Consider the following 13,072-nt stretch of genomic DNA (forward strand, 5'->3'; position numbering starts at 1 on the left):
TTTGGAAGACAAGATAAAGGGGAAAAGGATACAGATCAATCAGATTAATTTGATCTGAAGGAAGAAAACACAATTATGACGTGACACTGAAATAATCCTGACCCTAAAATACATTCTCACTACATCACAGAGTCAGAGAGTAGCCCCTTCTGAAATAAAAGGCTGTTTCCTCTCAATGGCTTTAACAGTTTCAGATAATTCTGAACAAAAAAAAAAGAGGAAAAATAACCCCAAAAGCAAAAAAAAAAAAAAAAAAAAAAAAAAAAAAAAAAAAAAAAAAAAAAAAAAAAAAAAAAAAAGTGTATGAAAAGCTAAAATAATTTTCCTTTGCAAACTGGAATTGTCCCATTTTAACTTTTCCAAATATTTGCAGCCTGACTCAACCTAGTGATCTGCTATTGTTCTGAAATCAATACAAAAACAGAGGTACCTAAAGAGTAAAAACAATCACCCTGATCTGTCCTAGAATGGAATGAATACTTGTGTCCTCAGGCATCCTCAGGGAATCCAGAAGGATAATACAAATTTTTAGGTATCTGGAGGTAAGTAAGGCAAGTACCACAGCAAAAAATATCAATGCCCCCTGCAGTTCTGAAACTGTACGTATTAATTCTTCATTAGCCCTGCTCACTCTACGTAAAGGATTCAACATTTCTATTATACACTCCCAAATTAGAAGTAGTGTCTGTTGTAGAGGGTACCAAGTTCACCTCCTGTACCTGCCAAAGTGTTACTTCTGGAAAGGATGAGACCTTTGATACAAACCAGTTCTGGGTCTGGGACCCATTTCTGCTGCAAGCACACATCCCAAACATCCTCAATACAGACAGCACTCATATACGGATGATTTGTGAGGGAATTATGCTTCCATCATTCATGGAATAGCATTAAATTTTGTGAGCAGGGTACAACAAAGCAAAGGTAAATCATTTCAGCACCAGCAGACCATATGCACGCCAGAAAAAAATACAGGTTAGGTAAAAGCCATGCAAGTCATATACCTGGTCGTGTGGTGAGTCCTCTGTCTGCAGCTGGGCGGGCATCAACGGGCTCAACTAGGCATGTGCAGAAAAGAAACAAAAAAGCAAACAAAAATAAACAAAATCCCCATAAATCACAAAGTCAAGGGCTCTTCTGTTGGGACAGTGCAGGAGAGACATACTGCATTAACAGTTACCAAAGCAACAACTAGAAAATATCTGCCTTCAGTTAATCCTGAAAGTAAAAGGAAGGGATGGGTAAGACTTCACAAGGAAAGCTTCAGTGTTGAGGCAGCATCATTTTTACATCATATTCTGGTTACTGCTTCAAGTCAGAAACCAGTAAGACTAAATAATTTCTGTCACTAGAACAAACCCATATTCATATATGCAAACTTTTCCACATTGTCTGATCAGAACTGGCAGCCAGAATGGACATGATGAGTTCCTGCAGCTGCTCTTTATCAATACTGACTTAAAAGCCTCCTGAATCCCTCCTTTCTCCTTTCAACAGGGATTCTTTACAGCAACATCTATAATATTTTAAAGTAAAGTGCATTTTGAAAATACAATCAATATTCCTATATGTTCTGTTTTGTGAACAGCATACTTATCTTCCAGTTTTTGGAAGGGAAAGAAAGAAGAAACAAATTTCTATCCAAATGTATGTCATATACAGTTCTATAAAACTCTTTTATTTAAACCCTACTAAGGTTTTATCAGCTGAAACCTAAGTTGAAGTAGCTCACTGGCACTAACAGAAAAATAGCATTTGCAAAACTTAGAGCTATTTGAGTCACTGCCAACTGCCTCAGTAAGTTCAAACATACTGGAAATGTTTATTAAAATATTCAGATTTTTGTTGTTGTTGTTTCTCTCTTTTGTTCCAATTGTGTTGCCCTCCTTATCTACTCAGTCTTTGACAGTGTCAAAGAACTTAAGTTCAGAAATGAAGTGTTACACTGTTCCTTAGAATTCAGAATTTTTAACATATATTCTTATTCATTTGAATTTCTGGATTCAGCTATGAGCCTTTATCAGCAATAAGTGAGATGCAGTAACACAGGAAATCTGACAGACCCACAGTTTTCAATCAGGAGGAACTGCTCATCAGAAAATCACACAAGCCTGATGATACTGTTGATATGAGCAATGGAACTGCCCATCTTCTCAGGAAGCCTGTGTCACTGGCTTAATGTTCCTGTGGGTTGGACAAAAAACCTACCTACCTACATTTGTAGGTGAGAGCCTAAGTGGCTCCCATGTCCTTTGCACATGAGATGACTGCATGAGCTCCTGCCTCTGAATAAAACCCAGTAACTCAGCTTTAGACCAGCTGCAAACTAAAAGCACATCAGTACATCTGACTCACTTATGTCTCCAGAAAGGCAGACTTTCACAGAGCTTGCAAGTCTGGTACCGCAGAGGCACTTTCCTTCACAGCAGTTCAGAGTGGCACTGGCATAGCATGTAATTGTTTTCCTTACATAGGTCTATACAAAATGCAATTTCCATCCTTAACTAAAACCCACAGTTTTGAGTATTTTCCTATTTATGTCTTCTGCTAGGTTTTTCAATACTATCAGCACCAACCCTCAGGTGGGTCAGCAGTAATTTTCAGTGGCAAGGACCCAAGGGAAGAAACAACCATGAGTAAACATTACTCAAACTGCTCTTGCAGACCCCTCCTCTGTTACCCTGGCCCCCGCATCCTCCCTAGAAGGCTGAGGGTTTTTTTTTCCCTCCTCTCTGTAGCCCCAAATGGCAACAGGTATGGAGAACTGAGAGAGAAGCCTGTGCATAGCAATAGAAATGGGAGTAGGGGAAGGGGAAAAGAATTAAAGAAGCTCCTGTTGTACAGTAGCATGGACCTGACCTCAGATTAATGCAGTATTTGTGGTTAGGTGAAAGTATTAGTAATGAATAATTCTTGTAATCTAAAATTTTAGAAGCTCTTTACAGGGGAGAAAGGCTGGGCCACTGGCACATTTCGTAACTGACACAGAAGTGAAAAGACCTGGTCAAGGAAACAAACCAGCTTTACGGCAGAAACTGATAAGGCAAATGATAAGGGCCAAGAGTCTTCCAAAGCAGATTGTGATGCCAGGCAATGTGATACAAAGAAAGGCTAGTTTCTGGAGAGCCCTGAGCTACCACCTTTTGAATTTCAGCTGGATTTTAAAACCTTCTTGCTCTGCCCTAGTACTGATAAATGCACAAACAGCAGTTAACTCTGAAAATCTTGTTTGTGGGTTTTCTCACTGCCTGCTCTCATATGCTGGTTTTGCATTAAATTAATTTTGGTGAGGAGGGAAAACATCAGCCACTGAATGGAAGCTGTTAAGATCTTTGCCTGTGCCTGGCAAAACCAATAGCTGGCTGGCTCTGAGAACTGACACACTGCTAAGCTAATTAGAGAAACTGGAAACGCCTCTAGGATAACATATTTAAGAATGAAAAGCCGGGGGATGTTCTCTTCTTTTTCCTGCTTTTGGACAGGTGGCCGATGGGGGGCTGCTGGGCCCCTGGCACGGCTGCTAAGACCCCATCGGGCCCCGTCACAGTCCGGCCACCAAGACCCCAGTGGGGAGGGCCATCCCAGCACTGTTGAGCCATGTGGCTGCTGCCATCTTGGCCTGGCCAGTGATAGACTTTTCGTGCCTGTCTGCCTCTAACCTGCCGTGCTGCAAACAAAGAGATAAAAATGACAGCAGCTTTTCTCTTTTCAGCATCCCACAGAGTGGAGCTGACAGCCAGTGTGGCTTGTGCACTGCCAGGGAGATCACATGACAAACACGGAGAAAAGCACAATGAGCGTTTCCCTCGATTTGTGGAGGCTGGTTAAGATCCACTTTTCAGCTTTGCAGAACTCCACTTGAGAACAGATGAACTTACGGATGCCAGTCTTCTCCTGAGTCAGAGAAAAGGGAAAGTGGGGACATATTGTATTTGCTGGGACTCCTGTGGCAGGAAGGACTGATGAATCTGACTTTATGTTCTTAGAAGGTTAATTTATAATTTCAAGATACTATAGTATATTAAAGAATGCTATACTAAACTATACTAAAGAACACAGAAAGGATACTTACAGAATGCTCAAAAGATAATTATGAAAACTCGTGACTTTTTTCCAGAGTCCTGACACAGCTTGGCACTGATTGGCTAATGAGTGAAAACACTCACACTAGAAACCAATGAAACAATCACCTGTTGGATAAACATCTACAAATACATTCCACATGAGCAAAACAGAGGAGAAGCAAATGAAATAATTATTGTTTCCATTTTTCTCTGAGGCTTCTCAGCTTCCCAGGAGAAAAATCCTGAGCGAAGGGATTTTTCAGAAAATGTGAATATGACAGGGACATGTGAGAACAACATGGCGATACCCGGTCACTTCAGAAGGGGGAAGGGGAGGAGGAAATGTTCCGAGTGTAGGAGCTGAAAATCTTCTGTAAGCCATGATGAAGACTAGAATACAACTGTTTCCCTGTAGTTCATGAAGCGTGTGGGGCGATGAAGTGCTCACCCACAGCCCATGAGAGCTGGAGAATGTAAATGTTGAAAAGCTGTGATCTGACTTGAATAGAGACACAGAGAGAACTTTTGCTTTCAGAGATAGAAAAAGAGGACCCTTTGGTCTTATACTAGGACAGCTCATCCTTAAAAACTGTACCCTATAAGCTGAAATGGCCCACAAAAGCAGTTTGTGGGAAGACTGCAAGACACGGGAGGGATTTCATGATGCAAACAGGGTTTTTCTGGGAGGACTGTCAACTGTGAAAATCAGAACTGTGTTGGAAGAGTTCATAGGGAGCTGTTTCCTGTGGGAAGGACTCCATGGCATAGTAGGAGAGACTCCTCTGCCAGAGTGAACTGAAGAAAGATTCTTTTTGGAAGTGATAAACTGACTGAGAATCCCAGGTTTTGCCTCTTTGCATTGTCAGTGGGAAGGAAAGAGGGGCTGGGGGGAGGAAAGGTGTTCTAAAGGTTTATTTTAGTTCTTACCATTCTTCTTTTCCTACTTTCAATAAAGTTTTCTTTATACCTTTTGAAGTTTTAAGCCTGTCTTGCCCTAAATTCTCTTCTCTTATCTCAACACCATGAGCTTTATTTTAACTGATTTTTTTCTACTTCTCTGCTCAGTTACAGCAGAAGATGAGTAGATGATTTTTGTGAGTGCACTGGTGTTTGGCCCACGGTCAAACTGCTACACCTCACCGGACCACATCATCACAACAGGTAATGAAGAGGGGAAAAAATTTAAACCTACTATAGCATTTATCAATAATCAAAACTCAAGTATGTACTGTATGTTATTATAAAAAGTGCATTCGTTTTGAAGGCCCAGAATAGCATTTCTCTTGAATGCACTTCCATGTGCACAGAAATAAGACTGAAAATGCATTGTCCAAATAGATTCATGAAACTAAACTGGTACATGTTTATTTACACTGACTACTCAGGCTTCATGGAGGCCACATATTTCCACCTTTACCTAAGACTAATAGATCAGCAAGAGAGAATGTGTTTACTTCTCTTTTCAAAAGTAAAAAAAAAGTACATCAAAAGCTGGTACTAACCAGCAGGAGAGGAGTGCTACGTGATGCTCACCTATTAAGAACATTGTTGAAGGGAGTAACTGAACAAATCATAAGGATAACATAGTACATTTTCAGGAATCTCAGTTTAGAAAATTCAAGATATAGAAATTAAGGCTCCCTGTAACCTGCAAGCTAAAACACAAAGGGTAAACCACAAAACCCAGTTAGTCACTGGCAAAATGCCCAGAGGGTTTGGCAGTGTCAGAGTTTCACAGCTGTTTGGGGTTTGGTTGGGGGTCGCCTCTGAAGATGCATTTTGCATCACTGAAGTACAGTTTCCTGACATTTTTCATGGTCCCTTTGTAGAGTTCTCAGAAAGTGTTTTCTTTGTTAACTAATTTGTGTCACAGCATGCTAATAATAATAATAATACAGTATATTACATGCTGCTTCAGATTAACTCCTGTCAACATTTCTAGGGAAACTACTTCAGGGGAAAACAAGTGAGAATATACTTCCAGAAAATACTGAGTATTGTTAGACTTTCAAAGTCTATTTATTTTTAGACTATTTTTCACTTACCAGTCAGTAGAAGCAATTCTAGGAAAATAAACTATTTGCATAAAACCTGTTCTTAAAAACATGCAGTTTTCATTGGGAAAATTTCAAATGGAGTTATGAAACCTTAAGATTACATGGCAACATACCAATACAATACATTATTAATATCTCTATAATTATCTCAGGGTGAAACCTGAGATTAGATCATGGCCATGGAAGGAAACAGGCATGGGAACTAATAATAACAAGAAATGTTAGGGGGAAGGGTTGTGGTATTTTAACTTCATCAGTTTATCAGAGGGAGAAAAAAAGGAGGAGAAAAATATGTCAATTGTTATTAACTTTTTGCTACTTCCAAACCATTTTATAAGAAGACAGAAACATAATTTTGGAAGCAAGGTAGACAAAGCCTGAAGTAACACCACTATCAAAGAAGAAAACAGGCATGGGAAGTGAAGACAAACGGCATGGTCAGTCCTGGGGTTCTGGAACAACAAGGTGGGAGACAAACACAAAGGAAAAAAAACAAAGCTGTGAAATTCCTCTTTGATGCTATGGACAAAGGTATAGAAATGGTCTCTAAAGAAAGAAGGTATTCTTGGCATATCTTGGCAATGATCACATTAAGAACATTGTGGTTTGGGTAGAGGACAGAGAATTATAAGGGGAAACAGGAAGGACTTGAAGACGTTTAAGTCACCAAGTGATTTCCACTTCTAACTGTGCGTACTTGAACAATTATAATGGTTAGCCTAACTGAACTGACTGTCACACTAAGTTCATGACAAATACAATACAACCCTGGTATAAAAAACCACAACTAAACCCCAACAACTTGGAGGCATGAAAGAATAAGTGCTGCAACAAACCACATACTGCATTAAAACACACAGACCTAATAATTAAGAAGGGTATTCCAGACAGGAGAGTTTTATTTCTTATTTGCCTCAATACATTTTAAAAGGAGAACCATGCTCAGTATAGTTGCCTGTGGGAATTCAGTCACTTTGAAGTACCTTTCATTATTAGATCCTGAGCTTAGACAGGTTTCTGAAGGAAAAAATACACTTTTGTGATTAAACTATGGGTATGTCTGCGGGTACCTGTCTACCTAATAACTTCTAAACCTGGTGACTGAAATCAATATATTTTGGAAGCTAGGAGGAGAGACATCAAAAATAATTAATCCCCACCATGTTTTATGAAAGCAGGCAACAGGTATAGAAACTGATGCCCTGGATGCCTCAGCTACAGAAGAAAACTGGAGCAAGAGCTGCAATTGAAAATTCCTGCAGGACAGACATGAGCTAGACTGTGACCTGCTCCTGGCAGACAGCCTTGATATGTGCACTAGGGTTAGAGCAAACTGCAGCTCCTTCCCCAGGAAAAATGAGGTTCAGCCTGCCAGTCTGTGAGCCATCTGTACCCCTTGCCAGTGCCCGACGTGCTCCAGCCAGCTGCTCTCATTGCCTGGCATGCCACTTGGCTGCAAGTGCCCTTCAGATACAGCTGGAGTCCTTGTCACAATCTCCTGCCTTCTGGTTCTTGGTCTGTTGAGTTTGCTCTGGCTCTGCTCTTTTACTTGGTTCCTAACTCGCAGTGCTGACTCATTGGTACTCTGATTTTAGCCCTATTCCTGACCAGCCTCTCCTCTTCCTCTCAGATCTGTTGAGTATCTGCCTCATTGACCTTTGTGCAGGTCTTTTCTTTTGCCTGATGCTAGGCTTCTCAAGCCTTCTCCCATCAAGGCTTGTCTCCTTGGGACAAACTTTGATTGCAAATCTATTTCTGATCCCACTGATTTCACCTGGCACCAACACCAGACCTGGCAAATCCATGTCCCACACACCCAGTTGCTCACAGTCACTCACATACCACGCTGGAATGAGACTAACTGTGTAAGAATGATCTCAGAACTCATTCTGAGAGCAGGTACAGCCTAAGCCAGTGGTTTCAAAAGACTTCAGGAGGATGTTAATGTCTGTGCAGTTCAGCTACAAATCACAGATTTGCCTGAGAAGACTTCTGCAGTTCCAGGCTCTGTATGTACTGTGGCTTGGCAGTATCAAACTTTTACTGATATGATTAACTTAGCACTACTAACAGTGCAGTTGAAGAAAGGATAACAAAGGCAAGAGGAGGAACTTAAATGACATGACCGAAGTCCCTCAGGTTTCTGATTTATTGGCTCCAACACCTAAGTGAACTACCAATTCCAGATTCTACATGGATTATTCAAGTAGCATGCAGTCACTTCATTGAAGTAGTCCATGAACAACATATAATACTTGTCAGGAAAAATATTTTCACTAGCCAAGTTGTACTGACGTGCATGTAGGAACATTTCTGCAGTACATTCCAGACAACCAGTGTAGGGAATGAAATAATATTACCTGTCTGCTAGGATTATGCTGGAACTGTAATAATTTTCATGCCAGCAAATAAAAAGCTCTACCTTAAACACTCGTTTCATCAAGGCACAAATCTAAAATCGTATCTATCCCCCTTCAGTCATTGTTGTGTGTCTTATACGACTGTTACTCATAATCTCCTAGACTTTATTATGGTTTGTTTCTGAAGGCAAGTAAGCTCAACTCTGAAATTTATTGTGTGTCTAAATTACGGATTTTAGTCAGGATTTTCTATTCCATCAAAGAGACACAACTGACACAGCAGACCAGTTCCAAATGTGTATTTCAGAACCTCTATCCTACTTACACTTAATTTTCAGGGAATAATGTGAACAGAAACCACAAAGCTCAGCTCAGAAAGTTCTGTGGTTTCTCCCCCCATTGCACTTACCTTCATTTTCAGTATTGGCTGGAACAGAATCAACTCCAAAGGGATGCCATGGTTGAAGGTCGTCTAGGCTGAAGTCTCCATCCACTGGAAGAAGTTCAACTGTAGTCTTTGTTTCCGTCAATGAAGGCATAAGAGCATCATTTCCATAGCTGATTCTGGGTTCACTGATCATATTGGCCAAAACATCATCAGAGTAGTTTTGTTCTTTCTGAAGTAATTCATCTGCAAGGAAATTTCAATGCAGAAACTATCTAAAAGGGCCAGCATATCCAAGGACCTATTTTCAATGCTACTCAAGTAAGAATTCACTGTTGTGACATTGTTTTCCTACCATAAATAGTAAGGCTTAGAATAGTCAAAACCCCATGATAAGCACTGCAGCTAAGGCATTTTTTTGAAACATCAACCACAGTTGCTCAATACTGTTTCCTACCCACATTTCCGCCATATAATAGATCATAGGTCTGTGCTATATACATTCCTTGGCTCTTCCCAATCACTTTGAAAGGAAGCACAAAACAATTCCCCTCATCTCAACATGCTTTTGTAAGTCAATTGGCGAGAGATCCACAGGAAGGAATGTATTTGTAATTTCTCCTTCCTCCTAAATGCTCACTGCCAAAGCTCATCACAACTCTTAATTCCTAAATCTCCACAACAGTCACTGTATTTAATTTGGTTTACTATAACACAAAAAATCTGAAGAAACATTTGATTTTTTAACATATATAACTTCATCATAACACTGAAGTAGTTCTTTGTTAAAAAGCAGTAGTAGACATCTGGTACTAGTAGTAATAGTAGCAGGCAAATTATTTTACAAGCTACCAGCACCTAATGCTACGCAGTATTATCTATGCTGTGGAGTTTTTTTTCTTGAAGCAAGGTGAGAACAATCAAAGCACTTTTCAGTTCCATCAGGTGTATAGGACAGACTGTTCAACTCTGCGTTAAAAATAAGCTCAGAGGTTGCGTGTGCTTCATTATTCCTACTCCCTTCTCACATCAAAGTTCCTCTACTCTCAGTGCAGAAAAGACATGGGCTTGTTGGAGTGAGTCCAGAGGGCCACAGAGCTGATCAGAAGGGTGAAGTATCTCTGCTATGAAGACAGGCTGAGACACCTGTGGCTGTTCAGCCTGAAGAAGAGAAAGGTCCTAGAAGATCCTACTGTGGTCTTTCAATACTTAGAGGGGGCCTATAAGACAAAAGGGCCAAACTTGTTATCAGGGCCTTTAGCAAAAGGACATGGGATGATGGTTTTTAACTGAAGGAGAGTGAATGTACGTAAGACATAAGAAAGAAATTTTTTACAAGGAGGGTGGTGGTAGATGCCTTGTACCTGGCATCCTTCAAGGCCAGCCTGGACAGAGCTCTGACCAAGCTGATCTAGTTGAAGATGAGCTTGCTTATTGCAGAGAGGGTTGGACTAGATGATCTTTAAAGGTCCCTTCCAACCAAAACTATTCTACAATTCCATTCTTGATCTGCCCTGATTCACCGACATCTGTTTTTGTAGAAAAAACATACTATTTGCAAGTATTTTGAGAGAACCTGCTGCACAAGAGGACATTCAAGCAAGAAATTGCAATGCAGACCAATAATTGCTGATAAGGCACCAATAGTGAGCACGTGCCACAGAGTTAAATAGTTCATAATAGGAGACTGTGGTAGAATGCAAGTGACCACATGAGAACACACATGGCAGCTGATGATACAACAGCTTTTATTAGGACTGTCTTCTCTGCACTTCCTTAAGGACCTCCTGACTGTCACTACTTCACACCCAAATCTCTACCACGTAGCAAGTCAGGGACATGAATCACCACTCTGCTGCTAAACCCTTTATGCCACTCCATAGGGGCTCACTCATTTCCTAGTAATATGAGTGATGAAGGGCATCTAAGTTTCTATACACATCACAGCTTTAGAAAACCTCAGCAAAATCTTTTGAATGTTATGTTTCTCCCAGCTTTACTCCATGAAGCTTCATACCACAGAAGTACAATGTAACCATGCAGCACCCTCAAGAAAGGACCCATACCACCTCACGAGCATTAGAGGTGCCACTGCCTCAGCGCCTCTGTCAATTATGATGCAGTAGGGCTCTGCTCTGTAATTCATCTCTCAAAGGCCACCTTGAGATAACTGATGAAATTCTCTGCCACCCTATTCCCGTAACACTGAATTCAGAACATCAAAAATAAAAAGAATGTTGCAGCCTCAGCTCTGGGGCAAACACGGGTTCTGAATCTTACAAAATAACATTTTAAAATAAATTTTCCAGTTTAAACAGTAATTACTTGAGCAGATGGTAAGACTAATATGAATACAAAATTTAATTCTGTGATTTAATTTGCCCATTAAAATGACTTACTAGCACAGTATAGAAAGCCTATGTCAATTACACTGAATTGTTTTTCTTTTCATGTTCATTTTACTGAAACCAGTACTATTTTATGACACCTACTAAATCTTCAGCATTGAAGTTAAATCTGATTTTATCTCCAACTGCACTTACACTACTCCTTTTTCAATTTAAACCACATCCTTTCATCAGAAGAGACAGGTGAAGTACCTTGATATTCTGAGCAGACATTATCACATGACATGTTAATTTTCATTAGATATGGATGAAAAGACTTTACAAAAAAGAGCTGGATTTTAGTGGCCTGAGGGAGGAGTCTGGTGTCCATGTACCTTGCAGGGTGCCACAGATGATAGCAGCTGAGAACACTACTACCATATCATCATGGACCACATGAGAGAGTGCTACAGTACTGAGCATCTTTGTGACCACAGACCTTTCAAAACCTGGGCATTGCAATGGTTTTGGGGCACAGCTCCTCTTGTTCCCGCTGTTCTCTCCATCCCCAGAGGATGATGTGGGGCAACTGTAGAGACCTGGAGCTCAGGCAGCAGTGGCAGAGGATGGTGGAGTTGTGCCTGGAGGAGCTGTGCCCCAGCCACTCCTTTGCCCTGGGCAGTGCCTATCCTGTACAACTCCTGTCCATACTCTGCTGCCAACATTTGTCACCCGCAGACAGCTCCCGCCCTTGGAAAAGGACAAATGGTGCACAGAGGGGAAGGAAGGACCTGAGCTCTGGCAGTGGAGAAGCAGCACCAGGACTGGTACAGAACTCAGGAGAGGCCACAGTGCAGGCATGGTTGTGCCTGCCAGGCTGACAGAGAGGAGTTCCAAACTCCCATCATGATATCATTATTATCCCCAAATTTCTGAGGGCTGGGAGTGATCACACACAAGGTCTCTCTCAAGGCTACCCAATTGGGAGCACATCGTTGCCAGCTCCATTGTCCTCCACCCAGCTGTGGCGGACAGCATGGAAAGGAACTGACCTGCACAATAGCTCAAGTGAGGCAGACAGATATTACAACCAGCAGATTATGATCACATCCATTTTACAAACAGGAAAACAATGGCTACATGAGTCAAGCCCATCTGACAGGATGAATCAGACACTGAATGACAGTGAGAAATTGTGCCTGGCATAGAAGCTGCTGGAATCCATCACACTGACACTGTGTCTGCATTGAGCAAATGATTAACAAACAATTGCTTCAATCGTTAAACTGCTAAAAAGAGCTTGCCTTAGGATTTCCAGTTATTGATAAGACTGGCAAAGTCCAAGATGAATTTTTCAGGGCTGATTTTGTTCCAAGTATTGACGGCTACTTGAACCATCAGTTACGCTAATGGAAAGCCATACATCTATTCATTGACACAGTACTTCCTCCATCTGCAGCTGCCAACTCAACTCCCTCACTGTGCAAAAGACAAATCCCTAAATAAGCAGGGAGTACAGACACAGCTAGAGGCTAGGATGTGCATTCAAGACTGTTTCAGGGGATGTATTTGTACTACGAATATCTTATCATTAGGTGCTGAAAATAGAGAGATCCTAGGTTGCTCAGCAAAATTTCATCTCACATCAAACCAACAGATCAAAAACACTCTGAGAATCTTTCTATAATAAATGTTTTTTGCTTGGCTTATTATCTCCTTGTAGCATTCTGCTAAGCCTTGCCATTGAGAAAAATAAAGAGGATGGCAAATCTTTCTGGCCCTCTGAGAGCATATGCTCAAAAGCAACCATAAACTTAGGAAGAGAGTGGTCTCAGCTGGGACCTCAGACCTCCCACTAGCTCTGAATTTGGTGTGAGGGCAC

The 13,072-nt window shown here is 41.0% G+C and overlaps 1 protein-coding gene across 5 annotated transcripts in view; it reads right to left on the minus strand.

Annotated features, from left to right (window-relative positions):
• LOC119702185 (amyloid beta precursor protein) overlaps nt 1-13,072 on the minus strand; it is a 208,268-nt gene that overhangs the window by 18,540 nt on the left and 176,656 nt on the right. For 3 of the 5 annotated variants that reach the window (XM_038139805.1, XM_038139797.1, XM_038139775.1), the window contains 2 exons: nt 8,888-9,109; nt 1,002-1,055 (listed from right to left, as the gene is read on the minus strand). In XM_038139805.1, coding sequence (XP_037995733.1) covers nt 1,002-1,055; nt 8,888-9,109 — 276 coding nt within the window. The remainder of the gene's footprint in view (nt 1-1,001; nt 1,056-8,887; nt 9,110-13,072) is intronic. The other 2 variants (XM_038139812.1, XM_038139786.1) reach the window with 1 other exon arrangement.

The sequence above is a fragment of the Motacilla alba genome, chromosome 1 (assembly GCF_015832195.1).
Source record: "Motacilla alba alba isolate MOTALB_02 chromosome 1, Motacilla_alba_V1.0_pri, whole genome shotgun sequence".
NCBI classification, from domain to species: Eukaryota; Metazoa; Chordata; class Aves; order Passeriformes; family Motacillidae; genus Motacilla; species Motacilla alba.